Genomic DNA, 17,337 nt, shown 5'->3' on the forward strand with positions numbered 1-17,337 from the left:
CAAAGACACCTGAAGGAAATAAATTCTGACCTCCAAAAATTATTTGAACATGACAGGCAAAGAAGGTGCAACAACTCAAATACTTTAATTCAATATTAAATTCCTGGATGGTTGCACATTTAATGAGTGCATACACTTGAAGGGAGTAAGGAAAGAGTCTGATTTAAGTCACACAAACTCCACCATGGGCAGGTCCATGGGAGCTGGATAAAGGGTGCAGAGGTCACCCTGCTTAAAAAGCTGCAATGTTTTAGCCCCCAAACTGAAGTCAGGGAAAAAAAATCCAACACAAAAAGACACCTATAGCTGAGCCAATGCCAAGAGGATAAACACATGCATTTGTGCCTGGGAAAAGTGATTTTATAATCCCTGTCACACTCAATTAATGCTGCCATCATGCTTTAGAGTCTTAAGGGTAAAACCTTTGATTTTGCAGGCCCAGAAGTTGTTACCCACATGGTTTCTGTCCTGGGACAGCAACAGTATCCTCAGGCTTTTCACATTCGAGCTCCGGTCCAAGAGATCCACAGCTTTATCCAGGTCATCTTGGTTTTTCAAAGGAATAGAGAGCTGCAAGATAAAGAGCATGGAAGAAAATCATTAGAAAAGAGAGAAAAAAAAATGCTACTTCTACAATGGGTTGTTTAAATACAATGGGTATTTAAACAACCATTAGAAAAACACCAGACTGTAAAACAGGATTCTGATTGCTCAGCTATTCCACAAATTTTCATTCCAATGCTGTCTTACTGTCCTTTTTAATGAGGTTTTCCTCCCAAGTCAGAGAAATGGCTGACTCTAATGCAAATTCCCCTAAAGCACCACCCACACACGTATGAATTGCTACCTGGATTTGCTGTTTGCAAAGAACAGAGACTTGTCAGCCCCTGACTCTCTGATGAGAAAATGGTCTCAGCACACTTGTGAATCCAGAACTAATGAACAAGTGAAAACTGGGTTTCATGTACAGTGTCCCAAGCAACACCAGAGCAAGGGAACAAGATGCTGATGTTTGTACAACACACCCATCAGTGAGGTGCTTTATCAGGATCAGCACCTTTGCCTTCGGATCAGGGATTCAACAATGGTTTGTATTAAAGAAAGACCCAAAAATTAAATTTCCGAGTAGAGAATTTGTGCTGGGGAAAGGAGGTATCAGTCAGAGAGCACTGAGAGCTCAGTACCTCGTTGTTCATGTAGTGGAGGTCCAGGGGCTGCCCAAAGGCTGTTTTCACTTTCTGCTGCACGTCTTCGTAGCGCACGGGACGGACAAACGGAATGATCCTGGGAGGAAAGAGAGCCACGGCCTCACTGCAGAGACACACTTGGTAATGCAATCAAATCACACGGCTGAACCATTAAAACCACATCTGAACGGTCTCCTTTCATCCACAAGCAAGCAGGCAACCTTTCAAATTTAAATTTTTATATGTATTATTTCAATAAGGAGTTATTGATCTCTGGCCCGTTTCCATACAGTTTGTCAAAATGCAATATTCAGCTGGAGATTTCAAATAGAATCCCTTTGTCCCCGGGCAGAAAAGAATCCTTTTTTGAATAAATGTCTTTCACATAACAGGATACAAATGCCCTGTGCACCTTGGCTTAAAAAATACCACCTGCTCTGGCACAGATGAGATACTGCCACAAAGAGCTGGATTGTGAGCACCAATTAACAAACTTGTCACGAGGCAGAAAAAACAGGATGCAACAAGGTCTCCCCCGAGCCTACTCTTCTCCAGGCTAAACAATCCAAGATCCTCTTCACACATGAACTATTAAAATATCTGGTTATACTTTCTGTCCTCAGTTGGAAGATTGGTGTTCTTTCCCATGCAATTCCTGCTAGTTAACTTTGAGAAAAAAAAAAATCTTTTGCAATGAAAAAACTTTCAGGTTTTTTATATTTCTTTTGCTACATCAGCACACTACAAATGATCAAGGGACTGTTTGGACTTCCAAGTTACTGAGGGGACCATGGAAACTCAAGACCTGTTCTTGAGCAACTCAGTGAGACCCTGAATTATCTCACAGGAGTTTGTGGGGAAAGGGAGGGAGAGGGGCTTTGTGTAGGGGCCACAGAGAGCAGCTGTGGCTGCCCCTGGATCCCTGGCAGTGCCCAAGGCCAGGCTGGATGGGCTTTGGAGTGACCTGGGACAGTGGGAGGTGGCCCTGCCCATGGCAGGGGTGGCACTGGGTTTTTGAGGTCCCTTCCATCCCGAACCATGGTGGGATTCTCTGGCTCTGGGATGAACCTGTGCTTTGGAGAGAAGGTTTGGTTTCCCAGTCATGCATCCACACAGCCTCATCAGCCCTGGGTGTCCTTTCAAGAGATGCAGCTTTTGTTTTAAATACCCCTTGTGTTCCTCAGCCCTTCCCATCAAGGGTTATCTTCCTACCAGACCTACAACATTCAGCTGTTTGGAAATAATTGTCCTTGTTAAAAAGCTGCCCACAATAACATTTTCTACATATTCCTAGGAAACCCATACATGAAATCACAGTACTCTGGCACCACACAAATGCCATGTGGCTCTCAGTCCCTTATAAAGGCTCCCATTCTACACTCAATGCTTTCAAAAGCAGAGCTGTTCTCAGGTGCCACAAATTTTATTAGTTTAAAAACTCTGTGCACTCCTCTAACACAAAATCCTGGACTGCAGGGTTTAAGGAGCCCATTCCTGCCTGACCACCTTAAATATTTGTGGTTAGATCTGGCAGCTCCTGTGAAACCAAGCACACACACACTGACATTCTGGTGCAAGCTCCCTGTCTGGAACTGCACACTGTGCTGGGAGCAGGGAATTCAGGCGAGCACAACTGCATAATTGGACTGACATACAATCAACCTTTTCATTTTAGGGAAAAAAAAACCCAAAAAACAACAGGAGAAAAACCTTCTGCCCCCTGGAATGCACCCAGCAGACAGGCAAGATGATAAGCCTGTGGTGACAGGAGAGCTGCCCTGTCCTGACACAGTGTGACAAGGAACTGTGACATGTCCCACTGTGGCTCTGTTGTTGTCCCCACAAAGCCCCTGACACAGAACAGTGCTGAGCAGACCTGGCTGACAAAGGAGGGAGCAAATCCCAGTGATGATCACCTGTAAAATTTCTCCCACAGCACAAGAAGTCACTGACAGAATTATTCACGTAGGATTTCAGTGAAAGAAATGGTTCAAGTTTTGAGGAAGAGTAGAAATTATTCTCCACAGCCTGCTTTGCCAACAAAGAACACTTCTGCTTTCCTAACAGAAATCCCAAAATCTGACAAAGGAGGAGCTTCAACAACCTGGCCAATAACCTCTGTCAGAACAGGCTGTGAGGATCACTACACACTACTTCTCCTCCTGTGCCATTCACATTAAATTTGCATTTTATCATGAAATTGTGAACTACTTCATGATGGAAGTACTGCCTGGCCTGGGAGAAACCATCTCACAAGATGGCTGTGAAGATGGCACATACATTCATGCTTACAACCCAATCAATATCTTCTGAAATACAGACACTATAGCCCAGCATGAAGATCATGTTTTCCCTCAGTGAGAGCAGAGCCAGAGACCACAGACAAGCCTGGAGCCCTCCTGAGTGTTCACACAGCCACGAGTCATTAAAATGTTTCAAGAGTTCCTCTTCAATTGATGGCAAATAAGAGGCTTTTTGGGACCTACTTTGAAATATTTCAGCAATTTTACCCATTATAAACAATGCTGTAAAAACTGAAACTGCTATTTCAGTTATTTCTGGTTTTTTTCCTTGTAAAAGAATGTCTCTCAAAACCAAATATCAGAGGAAATAACAAAGAAGTTTTTACACCAATGAAAAAAAAAAAATCTTCCCTTGCTGTATCTATTGCTCAATCACAGCAGGGCAGTGATAGTGACAGGGCATCAGGAAGTGAGAAATTAGAAAAGAATGATGCTGATTTGATCAGCTTCATTTGGTTTCAGTTAAATGAAACAAAATAGGAACATATCTGAAATAAGACTTTCAGGCTGAATTTTTTTCAGGCTGGACAGCTTTTAAAAATGCTGCAGTTCTCTTACAAATAAATGTTATGGAAATAAATCAGTGTTTTATGACACACTGATCTCTAAAAATACCCAAGTTGTGTGTGAGCTGTTTGCTATTGCCTTCACTGTGTGATTTCCATTCAGGAAAAAGGAAAGCAAAGCCAACCAAATATTGAAGCTAAATTACTGATGACTAAATTACTCTCCCAAGCAAAGAATCAAAGCAGTGAAGGCCAACTTACCGTCTCTCCCCATTATGTTCAAACTTTATCCTGACATCATTCTGCAGGAGAAAGAACAAAAGGTGAGCTCACAATCAAACTCTGGCACACACAACAGCACACAAATGCACCACATTATGATTTTAGTATTTTAACTTTCTCCATGGAAGCTGAAGCAGACTGTGGAAACAAGTGGCTGATACATGAACACAGCACGTGAGGAATGGAGAAACTGCTGAAGGAGAAAGAGAAGGAAAGGGGTAAAAACTGAGCTGCAATTTTTGTAAACTGACACTTAAACAGAGGACATTGAAATAAACTTAAAAAAAATTAATCTATCTTTAACACTGCATGGAAAAAATTTGAAATTCAGTCCTAATTGCTCATTAACCTGAAGGCAATTTTCTTTAAGCATGCTCAAAGCATGCATGGCAGGAAACAGAGAGGGAATGTGCTACATTTTTTATTCCTGGTCCTGTTTTTGAATTTTTATTCCAATTTATTATCCTTTATTCTTAAGACATGGACTGAATCTCTGCTTTTCCAAAAATGCAGCCCCTGAAACTCAGAGGTACAAACAGGTTGATTCTGTATCACCTTTTAAAGCTCTAAGGTTTCAGCAAAGGGGTCATCACCAGCACCTGACAGTTAAAAAGCACTGAGTGTGCAACCTGTGCAGCCACTGTAAGCTCAGAAGATGCTGGGTGGCATGCAAGAGTCAACAAGCTGAACTTTCAACTCTGGCCATTGGAAGTTCAAATCCCAATTTAGGTCAGAAAGATAAAAATAAAAGGGAAAAAATCTGCCCTGATAAGACTCCATCATTTCGGCCGCACGATTTATGTGACTGGAATAGATTAAGCCATCTGTGAAAGCCTCAGACAATAGGCAATCATACATCTAGGAACTTCAAAAAAAACGTGGCCAGGAAATGCTCTTTAGCTGGAGGAAGTTTCTGGCAGGCCCAGTGGTCAAGAATGCAGTTCAAAAGGACCCATGGAGTCCCTGGGAGCACACGGAATTCCTGCAGTGCTGCTGGACCAGGGGAAAATGAACTTCCCAACCCCAGCCACGAGCAGCTGCAGGTGGGGCACTCACATGTCACTTTAAAGAGGGGTTTTTTAGATGTGGGAATAGAAAGAACTTAGTCTAGAATTACTCCAAAATGAAAAAAAAAAAAAAAATCTAGGGAATTCATCTGAATTGATCAGTAAAGGAACAATGCAGCAAACAGCACAGGAATTACATGAAGTCACTGCACACAACTTGAAGACATATTCCTAATTTATAATTGCTAATATGGAAATGAAGTCAGTTTTCTTACCGGAATTTTTTTTTCTTCCACTGCAGAGGCACACTGGTTCATTATTGCAGGGCTGCCCAAGAGGGGGGGACTGCTGGCATTGTGTTTTTTCTTTAAAAAAGAATAAAATCCCTTTAAAAAATGGAAATATGACTGTGAAATCAGAAAGCCACCTGCTAAGATTTTTAGCTGGGCAGACCAAACCCCGTAAAAAACACATATGGGGAGAATGCAGTATACACACATGTATAATGTAATATATATTAAATATTTTTTAATCTACATAAATGTATAGCATATATAATATATACAGTTTGATATTAATATCAAATATTGATATTAATAATAATATCACTAATGTTGATATCATTAATCGATTAATATATACAGATATTATATTCATTAATCTTATAATCTATATTAATGAATAATTATATTCATTAATCTATTTTTTATATTTTTATAAACATTTTATAAAAATATAAAAAATAGAAAAGCTACCATATTTGCCACAACCTGAGCAGGATCAAGGAGCTACTTCCCATCTGATGCTTTGGCTGTTGGAAGCACAGGACAGAGCCAAGGATCTGAGCCAGTCAGACCCTCTGTCCACCTGCTGTGTCCCTTCTGTCCCCAGGTCCCCAGCTCAGGCACTCACACACCATTTTACCTGTCTGTTGGAGTGAGCAGTGTCCTTATTCTTCATGGTGTCATACCCAGGGAGGCGGTGGCGCCTGCCCATCTGCAGTGCCACCAGGTCCTTCATGATGGACTTCAAGGCCTCTTGTTCATCTGTGATGCACACAGAAGAATGGCAGGGGTGAGTTGTCTGGGTGAGCACCAACCATGACATTTCTGCAGCTCTGACACTTCTACACTGGTTTTCTGCTGGCTCATAGAGCAGCAATCCTTTTTAGGATCTTTGCAAATACACTGGGATTTAATGTAGTCATAAAAGAGCTCCAACTTAACTGAATATGACATAATAAACTGACAGATAAATGTTAAGTCACTTGTCGAATATCACAGAAGGATCTGGCCAGAGTACAGATGAGAATGAATATCCCCAGCCCCTAATTCTGTTCAAAAGTCTTCACAACCAGCAGTAAAACCTGGACAGATTTGCTAGACCATCACAGGTCATTTAGGAAGGGCAAGCTGGTGTGCTTCTGCCAAGGAAAACCTGGGAAAAGTCTGTTCTTTCCCATTTTATGTCCTGTTAACTCTGAATTCTTGCCTGCTAGTGGAACAAACCACGGCCAGTAGAAAGAGAACTGAAAATCTGGATGAGGATTCATCTTGGAGTATCTGTGAACACAAACCCATTTGCACTGATTGCCCCAACACGTTCCTCTCTTCCCTCAGAACAAGCTGATGGAATAAAATTCAAACCATTTTATGGGATTTCAAGATCTGCTGAGCAGGTTCAAGCTGTCCAGCACTAGGAACACTGTCTGCTGGTAAAGTGCAATGCAGCAGGTTCAGTTCAAGGCTTCTTGCCTTGCAGCAATATAAAAACACACATGGATATTTTTTCTTGTATGTTCCACTGACTAAGAATTACTTTCTGAGGATTCCTGATGTAACCAATTTAAAGTATTCTTTCCCACTGCCTGTTTGTTTTGAGAAGTGGTACTCAGCAGAACTTTGTGCTTAGAGAAAAAAACCAAAGATGTACAAAGAGAGCAATGCACAGTGGCTGTGATGGATGGTAGATGGAGCTGTGGAAATGAATCCTTTCCTTGAGCAAGGATAAGGACTTGAAACTCCTTGATACTGCAGGAGGTAAAGGAAGCTGCCAAGTGCAGCTCTGTCCAAAGTGGGGCTGCACTGGGCACTGGCTGCCAGAGCAGCACCTCAGGCTGGCACTGCTCCTGGCACAGCCCTGCCGTCTGCACTGCCTGCCTCTGTCTCACATAGCAGGACCCAAAAAGGTTTTATGGATCAGGTGTTGTTTCCTTGGCAAATCATACACTCAGTTAAATCTTTCCTGATGTTAAGGCATTACTTGGGCATGGAATTTGAAGCAATGATTTGGTCAGCTCTGGACATGCCAAGGAGAATCTGGCTTTTCTAAAAGAGTTTGAGAGGACCTGAAAACCCTAGATTTGAAATTTGATTTTTTTTTTTTTTTTGATAATTGGGATTTTTGGAAGTGATGTGAGCCAGATGAGGTTATCACAGTTCCTCCTTTCTCCCCTCACTCTGCCACTTTGAGAAGTTTCAACTGAAATGAGCATTTCTGAAGCTGTTTTGTAAATAACCGAAACTTAATTTTAAGAATCCACCATGGCTACACACTCATCCCTGATTCATGGCACTGGTTTGATAGGTAATCACTTGCATTTGGAAGAGCTGTCCTGGAACAGCTGCTGAACATCAAAGGATGGACTGGCTCACACTGGCACTTCTCTGGAAAAGGCACTCACTGGGACAATTTGTTTCTGCAATTTCGTGTCGTGCATTTGCTCACGAGTCTCTCCAAAGCAGTCAGCTTATGTTTTATGCAGAAGACTGGCTTCATAATTAATCAATGCCTGGATAATAAACTAGATTTTCGCAATGCTGAAAGATGACAGATGTGGGACACATACAGCTTGTAAAGCACGCAGGCAGCAGATCCTGCTGAAAGTTAAAAGCAGAATGAGAAAAATACACTTCTTTGTTAGGAGGGAACAGCTGAAGTCCCAGTCAGAACAGAAGTCAAACTAGGATTATCTCTGCTAAAACAAACAGTTTCTGCCCAGGTCTGTTTTAGCTTTCACAGGATCCCAGAATGGTTTGGGTTGGAGGGACCTCAAAGCCCATCCAGTGCCACCCCTGCCATGGCAGGGACACCTCCCACTGTCCCAGGTGCTCCAAACCCTGTCCAGCCTGGCCTTGGGCACTGCCAGGGATCCAGGGGCCTCCTCACCCTCCCAGGCAGGAACTTCTTCCCAACATCCCATCCATCCCTGCCCTCTGGCAGTGGGAAGCCATTCCCTGTGTCCTGTCCACTTGTAAAGTCTCTCTCCATCTCTCTTGCAGGCTCTCTTCAGGCACTGGAAGGTCAGTCCTAACTTGGTCCTGAGAGCACCCAACATCTGAGATACATCCACTGTGACTCCACAATGTTACACCAGAAACATCAAGCCTAGACCAGGTTATGAAATAAAAGGAAAAGAAATCTCCCAATGCATCTGCAGAAGGTGTTAATTACAGAAAAAAAAAAATCTTAAAAAAGGAATGCAGAGAATATAAAAAAATCCGAATCAAAACCCAGCAAATCTCTGCAGTCCAAGACAAGCCAAATGAGACAATAACCACATTGTGGCAGTGGAGAAGGGAGAGCACTCCTTGACATTCCAACTGCATGTAAAAGAAGCAAGTGGTGTAAGTAACACAACCAAAGCAAGAGGCTGCTTTTTGAGAAGCACATCAGCCAAAGGAAATAAGTGCTGGGATCTATCTCAGCACTAAGTAACCCCTTGTGGGATGAAAATGTGAAGAAACAGCTGTGAATGAAGCTAAAGTTCCAGGTAGGCAATGGCACAACTTTTTCCTTTTTTTTTTTTTTTTTTTTTAAGTTTCCAACTTTACAGTTGAACATTTAACCTTTTGCCTTTACTGGAGTGTCTCCAATTTACTGGTATTCTTTCATTTTGATGGTGCTAAGAACAGCCTTGGAGTCACCTGGCAGACAAAGGCTGAAACCGTGCACAACAAAATGCCACAACCTATGGCCTGGAACATCCCTGAGGTTCCTACCACCCAAAACACTCAGGGAAGAGCTGGGACACAAGTTTTCCACTACAGTGCAGTCTGGGTTTGGCCAGATACCAGGAGGATGAAGAGCTTGTCTTGGCAGAGTTCCTCTGGGCAAGAAGCAGACGAGCTATGAAAGCAGTTTATAACTGAGGGCTGATGACAAGAAATCAAGTCCATCAAAGAATAGGTCTGAGAGTAAGAATTCTCCTCTCAACATCACTGGAAAACAAAGATCAGTGGCTGAAGGGTTGGCTGCAGGTGTTCTACCCCAGGTCCCAGGCTGTGTGGAGTCAGCAGTCACTCACTTGTGGCACAGAGGACACATCCAGCCAACTGTGTGTGTTATCTATTACAGACTGCAGCTATAAAGTGAATTTATTTATTACTGAGGCAACTTGTGAATTTGCAGCACAAACTCTGAAGGGCAGCATCTGGCAAACACTGGAGCTCAACGCTCTCAGCACAGGGTGGGATTGCTGGGGTGTCCTGAGCTGGACTCCACCATCCCTGTGGGTCCCTCCCAGCTCAGGATATTCTACAAACCCCAGTCAGTGCCCTGCAAGCTCTGTATCTCACTCACTGCAGCCATTCTAGCACCAAAATATTATTTATCTTCATAAAATGGGAACAGTTAATGTTCTAACAAAGAGGATGGAAGAACTTCAGCTGAGTTTGAATCTTATTGTACATTTTTTAGTAGTCTTACACTGAGCTATTGGTTTTCCCTACTACTAAACCATACATCCTGTAATTCACCCCTGTGTTGATGAGGTAGGACATGACAGAGTATTTATCTCTTAAAAGGATAAAATAAAGTCAAATACTGAGCTTGCATAGGGGAAAAGTGCATCTGGTGAGGACAGCACTGTGATGGATTTAATGCTGAGAAGCCTGAATACTTCTTTAGTTCCATCCCAACAGAGGGTTTCCATAGACTGACTTGGAGAAGCACGTGGAGCAGCCTTACATTAACTGCACAATGCAGAAGCTGCTACAAATGAAAATGAAGCAATTTTTGGAGCACTGAGAGACCCTGTTTTGCCTGGTCTCCAGTAGGTCTGGGAAACACAGCTCTGCTTTGTGTGGGAAAGATGTTGTCCAGGAAATGCTTTTCATGTTTTAAAAACTACACTCAAGGATTTTTATAACTTCGATAAAAGCGAACTGCTGCTCACAGAGAAAGCTGTTCCTCTCCACAAAGCATTTACTTCAACCAATCCCTGGCTTGTTACACAGGTCTGAACAAGTCGGAAATGGAAACAGTTTGGAAAAAGAACAAAAAAAAAAAAAAATCACAAAGTTAGAACAGCAGAAGGATCTGCATGTGTCTGTGGACACCCCTAGTCCAGGATCATGTTTTAGATGGTGTCATAGTGGGACACATGATCCCATATTGTGTAAAAGAGAAAGAAGTGAACACATCTGTGTGTTATCTACCCCCACAACAGCAAAGCTGGTGTGGGTGAGTGACTGGCAGATCTGAGGGCAATGAGGAAATTTTACACAAATTGTGTCTATGTTAGAGGTCTCAAAAAAGCAGAAAGAGTTGAAAAGAGTTTCGAGTCCTTTGCTGTGGGTGGTTTTAGTGGTACCAAAATGCTGCTGTGTGCAAGCTTTAGGAAATCACAAACGACCTGGTTTGTAGAGTGAGAGGAAAAATCAAAGGGCTCTAGAAGGCACATCAGTGCAGGATACATTCAGGGTCCCTGTTCCCATTCCCAAGTTAAGGACAGGGCTGGGATTAGGGATTGGGGCCGGTCCTGACCCGCAGGCTCAGCCCCGCTCCCTCCGCGCTGTCACCGGGTGCGTGTGAGCCAAGGGAAGGAAGTGACACAGGCAGGAAAAGCCAGCGCAGGGGAAGCTGCAGGCAGCAGGGCCTGCTCCCCAAAGCCAGCCCCGCTCCCCTCGGGCCGCAGGGCCCCGTTCTCCAGCCTGCCAAGGAGGGCAATGACCCTCAGGGACTGCCCTGGATCCGCTCAGGTGAGCGCCGGGCTCTGCAAGCCCCGACATCAGCACCGTACGCATCCTTCAGGTGGGTTAAACACCAGCCCAAAGGAGTCAGAGCGCCGTGTACAGCCCAGCACCCGTTATTGATCAGATTATTTGGTCACAGCTGCTGAGTGAATTTAGGTTTTTCCCATTGCAAAGGGAAAAATCTGCTTGCAGCTGTGCCATGATGCACACAATGCTATGGTGGAGTGGTCCATGAAATTGTATTTTTTCATTCTGTGCTCACATGTTTACAAACACAGGTCCAACTGCCACTGGAAAACACTTTCATGGAAATCCAAGCTCCGACTTCTAAACCATTTTAAGTTTATGAAGCACCCTGCTGCTCTAAACAGAGTGGATTACACTATTCCTCTTTGTAGCAGAGAAATCTAGCGATGGTTTTGCATGAATTTGTTGTATTTACCAATTTAAAACAGAGTGAAGAGATATTGAAGTAGTTGTAGAATAACATTTGCAATGCTTTTTGAATTTAAAGTATAAGTTAATTATGTACACAGACTAAATGAAGGAGAGTCTCAGAAAACCAAATTTGGTTGCAGGGAAGAAACATTTAAGTTGCAGCCCATGAAGCCATGAAACTCCAGACTTAGAAAAGCAGGAATTTCCTTGCCAATATGCAAGTATGAGTAAGTTCTGGTTTAGAGCAATTAAAAGTTTAATTCTAGCACCTCTCTCTAAGCTGAAAACAGAATTAGGAAGCACAAGACCCTCTCCATAAGCAGTTCTTTATACAGGACATACAGTCCAAATCCAAATTATTTTGAATTAATCTATCCAATTCAGTCATGGCAGCTCTTCATAATAAAGTTTTCCTCTTGAAAAAGAGTTCTTCCAACTCCTTTACTTGTTTTTACATGTTGCTGTCTGCGCTGAGAATGGCAAATGAGAACTCGGAGGGAGCTCCATAAAGGAAAATCTATTTTGATGGACGCCCAAGCTGCGCTTAATAATAGAAATTTCCCTGATAAAGCTTGAGCACAGCAATTCCCGTCTCCAGCAGAGCCAACTTCTGGAGGCTGGAGGAGCCCCCGGAGCTCAGCCCGGCCCGCTGCTCCCGCCGGCTGCGTCTGGCCAAGCTCGGTACCGGCGGGGGCACCGCACGTTTCGGTAAACACCGATTTTCACCATTTTAACCAAATCCTTGAAAATCCACCGCTCCCCGCGGCGCTGCCGCTGCCGGGCCCGCCCGCGCCGGCCCCGGCGGATCCGAGCGCCCCGGAGCGGGGCCCGGCCGAGCTCCCGCCGCCCCTTCCCGCCCGCAGCGGCCCCGGCCCATGACGCGGCCCCGGCTCCCGGGGCTTCTCCGCCGCTCCTCACCCATGTCTGCGGGCGGCGGCCCCGCTCACGGCGGGCGCTGCGGGACGGCGCTGTCACCGCCGCGGCTCCATGGCGGCCGGGCCGAGGGGGAGGGCTCAGAGCCGCCGCCGCCGCCGCCACATTCCCAGGCCCCGCGCCGCCGCCTCCTCCCGGCGGCCGCGCTCCGGGAGCGGCGGGCGGGGGCGGGAGGGCGCAGGCGCTGCCGGTGCGTCCCGGTGCCCCCGGTCCGTGCGGGCCGGCCCCGCCGCCGCCGCCCGCAAAACAAACCGCTCGGCGGCCGCCGCGCACCCGCCGCCTCCTGCCAATCACAGCGGCACCCGCCGCCGCCCGCCAATCGGCGCCGCCGGGGCGCCCACCCGACGGCGCTGCTGGCCAATGGGCGCTCGAGGAGCCGCGCCGCCCGCCCCGCCTCCCCGCGGAGCCGGCTGTCAATCACGGGGGCCCATTGCGCCGCGGCGAAGCCACGCCCCCGTCAATCGGAGGCGGGGCACATCAGACCACGCCCTCCTGCTGCTGTCAATCAAAGTGACGGACAGCGGGGCCGGATCCAGAAAAGATAATAGAAAAGGAAAAATCGAATTTTGTCCGTCTGCCCGTGCTGTACCTACAGTAAAGCACCTCTGGGAATCCAGCCACAGGGTTAATGAGAAGAAATGCTCCCTTCAAATGAACTAATAATTTATAATTAAAAAATCCTGCTCTATTGGGTCTGATGCAACTGCTGGGTAACTCCGTTCACACACCACCGTGTGCTTCTGTCATCATCCAGTCCAACCCAGAAATTCCACTCTGAATCAGGAATGCTTTGGGTTGGAAGGGACCTTAAAGATCATCTCATTCTCCCCCCGTGTTTAAATCAAATTACACCTTTTAAAACAAACCCCAGCCTGCTCTTTCCCAGTGTGTGTCCACTGCACCTGCAGGATGGTATTTCCATGCTGTCCTCTCCACCAAAGGAACAGGAGAAGGGGTTTGTTGTTTTGAAAAGGAGCCCAGCCCTGACTCCCTGTGCTGGCCAGGGCTGCCCTGCTGCTGGGAACCCCACCTGGAGCAGATGTTCCAGCTGCTGCTTCTCAACCTGCCAAGTGTCTGGAAGTGGCTTTGCTCCCAAACAGCACGGCAGCAATGTCAAAGGGGTTAGGGAACCTGGATAAGGCACACGGACAAGAAAACTAGACTGGAAAGGGAAATTGCTCAAAAGTGTGAACAAGAGCAGGAATCCGAACCCACCCATCAGGAGGGATTTGGGACTTAGTCAAAACATGACAACATTATCTGCAACATAATTTATTTTTATTTTTATTTTTTTTTAACTGTCAAGGTAGTAAAAAGCTCTTGGAGTGTCATACCAGGTAGACACAGAAATAGGAAAAGGGATCCACAGACCCAGCCACTTTCCCTTCTTAATACAAGTCTTGTATTTGTGGTATCATGTGGGTAGTTTTTTGTCCCTGTTCCAATTTGAATTCCTCTCTCATTTGACAGCACCATTATTGATCTTGGAACCACTTTTTGACATGCTTTTTCACAGCTTCACGATGGTTTATCACTACCCTTTACCAACCACTACATCTCAGTTTCCTGTCCTCACTAATTTCCAATAAAATACTCCACAGATTTCTCCTTGCCCATAAATTCACATCCTTGCACTCTCTGCTGCTACATTTAATCTCATCTCTATTTCTCACACTTCACTCATCCAATCTCCAAGACACTCCAGTTCCCTCATATTATTGAAGCCTCCCACTTTTGTTCATCACCAAATTTGATTTTAATGCTCGCTCTTTGTGCCAGGATCATTATAAAAAGGCTTTTCTAAGAGAGGGAAGCTCCCACCCCATGCCCTGGGAGGCAGAAATTCAGTATCAGTTCCCCACTGCAGCAGCCCTGATTTCAAACCACTCCATCATCACCTCACCATTTGCTATCTTTGCCTATCTTGTCCTGCTAAACGAGAACGATTCCATGTCCCTTTGTGCAGAAACTTGCTTTACTGAGTCCAACAGATATTAGACCAGCGAGTGGCAGCTTGTGACAGGAGGCAGCAGCTCCTGGCAGATGGCAGGGACACCCACCCTGGTGGAACTCGCTCGGGTTCCCATCTCCCACTGCCCAGGGTGTCTGGATTTCACTGAAGCTTCCCCGCACCTTCTACCGAATTGAAAATAGAATGATTTGTCCTTAACAGCTCATCACTTCACCCACCTGTCAAACCTAATGTGTAAACCAACAGATTTGTCTCTTGGTTTGTGGTTTCCCCATTTTACAGACATTCTAGCATCACTATCTACATGCAAGTGCCATCAGGACTTTTTTTGGACCACTACAGACCCTCACACCTTTTTTTCCCCCTCCCCGACAAGCTGGTAAATCATTCCTGAACTGCAATCCGACTTTCTACCAAAATAAGTGTCCCTTTTTTGTGTAATTTGAGAAAAAGTGAATAATTCCTTTCTGACTTTTACTGTGTACTTAATGCTATGCTGGAATCACAGAATCCCAGAAGGGTTTGGGTTGGAAGGGCCCTTAAAGACCCCCCCAGTGCCACCCCTGCCATGGGCAGGGACACCTTCCACTGTCTCAAACTGCTCCAAGCCCTGTCCAGCCTGGCCTTGGGCACTGCCAGGGATCCAGGGGCAGCCCCAGCTGCTCTGGGCACCTGTGCCATGGCCTGCCCACCCTCCCAGGGAGGACACAGCCCATCAAATCCTTCTCTCTATCAGTCTGAACCCAGTTCTCCTTGTCCTGCCATTACAGTTCCTGCTGAGGATCAGGTTATTTGTTTCACACCAGCTGATACTCCGTGGTTTTCCACCCAGATTGTCCACATCCTTCCAAAGCTGCAGCTTTCCAGCAGAGAAGCTTCACTCCTGTAAACAGCAACTGCAGAACAGACTTAATTCTTGAATTTATCCATTTAGTGTAAAATCATCAGTAAAGATATCCACAGAGACTCTCCAGGAGCTGCTCTGTTTCCAGTCAGCCCATTTCTTTGAAATGAACTTTATAAGGCCCAATTCTTTAACGCTGTCACACAGCATCAACTAAGAAAAGGAAGTGTAATCCCTATTTTAGGGACTTAAGGGCATTGCACAGAGAGACAGTGACTTGTTAGAAGTTACACAGGAAGTCTGGAGTAGACCTTTGGGATTTAGCTCTTGGCACCTTTTCCTAGTGTCTTAATCACCATGCCATCATCTTATTTCCTATTGTGGTAGTATTTCCATTTTCTGAAGCATACCTGACTGAAAGAGCCCCTTTTCCTTGCTATCAGATGTACTATTTCTTCTTTCCTTCCTGCTTCCCTTCTTGTTTAGGTAGACACATCCTTCCTGGGGAGCAGAGCAGGCTCCAGGCTGAGCCTTGTCCCATGCCAAAACTTCCTTATTCTACATCTTGGACTCCAGAGCCACAGAAGGGAGTGAGGAGGAGAAACCCTGTAAACAGAACCGGAGAATCCTTCAATGCTTTGGGTTGGAAGGACCTTAAATCCCATCTATGCCAGCCCTGCCATGGCAGGGACGCCTCTCAGTGTCCCAGGGTGCTCCAAGCTCCATCAAGCCTGGCCTGACACTGCCAGGGATGGGGTATCCTCTCTTCAAAGGATGCATGAAAGGGTGCTGCAGATGTAAGAATAATCTCATGAATCCCAGGCAGTTCTGTCTCTCCTAAAAATCCCTTGTTGTTCTCTCAGCTTTGAAAGCAAAGCGAATGGAACACTGTCATCATTTCCCAACTCTAGGACAGCATGGCAGGATAAATATGGGCCCAAATGCATCTCTCCCCCAGCAGAGACATGAATCGTGTGAAACTCCTGTAAAACACACCTGCAAGAGCCTTTCCCAGCCGGGAGGAGCAGGTGGGCGCCTGGACCTGTCCTGTGGCCCAGGGCTGGGCCTGGCTGCCAGCAGCATTCCAGCAGAGGGGGCTCTGAAGCTGCTGAAAAACCAGAAGCTGTTCTGCCTTTGGAATGGCAAAATTAGAGAAGGAAGGGGAGGAAGAAGATTAAAAATATTATATGAGCTGACAGTCTGGACTGTTTCTAAAACAGCACGAATGAAAAAGCTCAGAATTAAATGTGTCTTCCAGTCACAGGCCCCAGAATAATCTCAGTGACCACTTTTTCTCTGCAGCTATTGCTGTGCATTGTGTTACCACAGAGGGTTTCTTTCAAGTATTTTCAAGCCCTTTACTGATTGCTGATTAATTATGTGCTTTTCACCTACAGCTGGTATCAGAACCATGGCCACAGAGCAAGACAGCTGTGCCAGATGTTGGCTGGTCCATAATATTTACAAAAGGCAGAACCCCTCTCATCTTTTTTTCTACCTCCATTCCTCCTGTTTTGCCACGCTGACAGGCAACCTGCTTCACCCATTATCCACCAGTCCACCACTTTTTGCACTGCTCCAATTTGCACAAGCTGCCTCCTTCCACCATAGTGGCAGCTGAGAAAGTTTCTCTGGAGCATCCCAAAGCACGAATCCACGGACAAAAATAATCTGTGAGGATGCAGATGCATTTCTAGGGTGAAAGACAAACAATTCTTAGAAAGAAAGTATTTTTTTCTGAGCAGGAGTTACTAACACAAAGTCCATATATAGCTTAAAAATCACTGCAGCATCTTTGCAGGCAAAGATGTGGTCATGAAGCTTAATAAGCTTTTATTTCAAAGTACACAAAGAATTAGAAATAAATCCAAGCATTTAGTTGAACTAGAT

At 45.4% G+C, this 17,337-nt stretch overlaps 1 protein-coding gene across 2 annotated transcripts in view; it reads right to left on the reverse strand.

Annotated features, from left to right (window-relative positions):
* MAP3K3 (mitogen-activated protein kinase kinase kinase 3) overlaps positions 1-12,911 on the reverse strand; it is a 32,429-nt gene extending 19,518 nt beyond the window's left edge. For both annotated transcript variants that reach the window (XR_013185249.1, XM_054649586.2), the window contains exons 1-6: positions 12,617-12,911; positions 6,210-6,331; positions 5,561-5,650; positions 4,258-4,298; positions 1,185-1,284; positions 457-570 (exon numbers count right to left, since the gene is read on the reverse strand). Coding sequence is in view for 1 of the 2 variants with exons in the window: in XM_054649586.2 (XP_054505561.1) it covers positions 457-570; positions 1,185-1,284; positions 4,258-4,298; positions 5,561-5,650; positions 6,210-6,331; positions 12,617-12,620 (471 nt within the window). In the remaining variant the exon portion in view is untranslated. The remainder of the gene's footprint in view (positions 1-456; positions 571-1,184; positions 1,285-4,257; positions 4,299-5,560; positions 5,651-6,209; positions 6,332-12,616) is intronic.
* Between the last annotated feature and the right edge of the window lie 4,426 nt (positions 12,912-17,337).

This window comes from Agelaius phoeniceus, chromosome 26 (genome assembly GCF_051311805.1).
Source record: "Agelaius phoeniceus isolate bAgePho1 chromosome 26, bAgePho1.hap1, whole genome shotgun sequence".
Lineage (NCBI taxonomy): Eukaryota > Metazoa > Chordata > Aves > Passeriformes > Icteridae > Agelaius > Agelaius phoeniceus.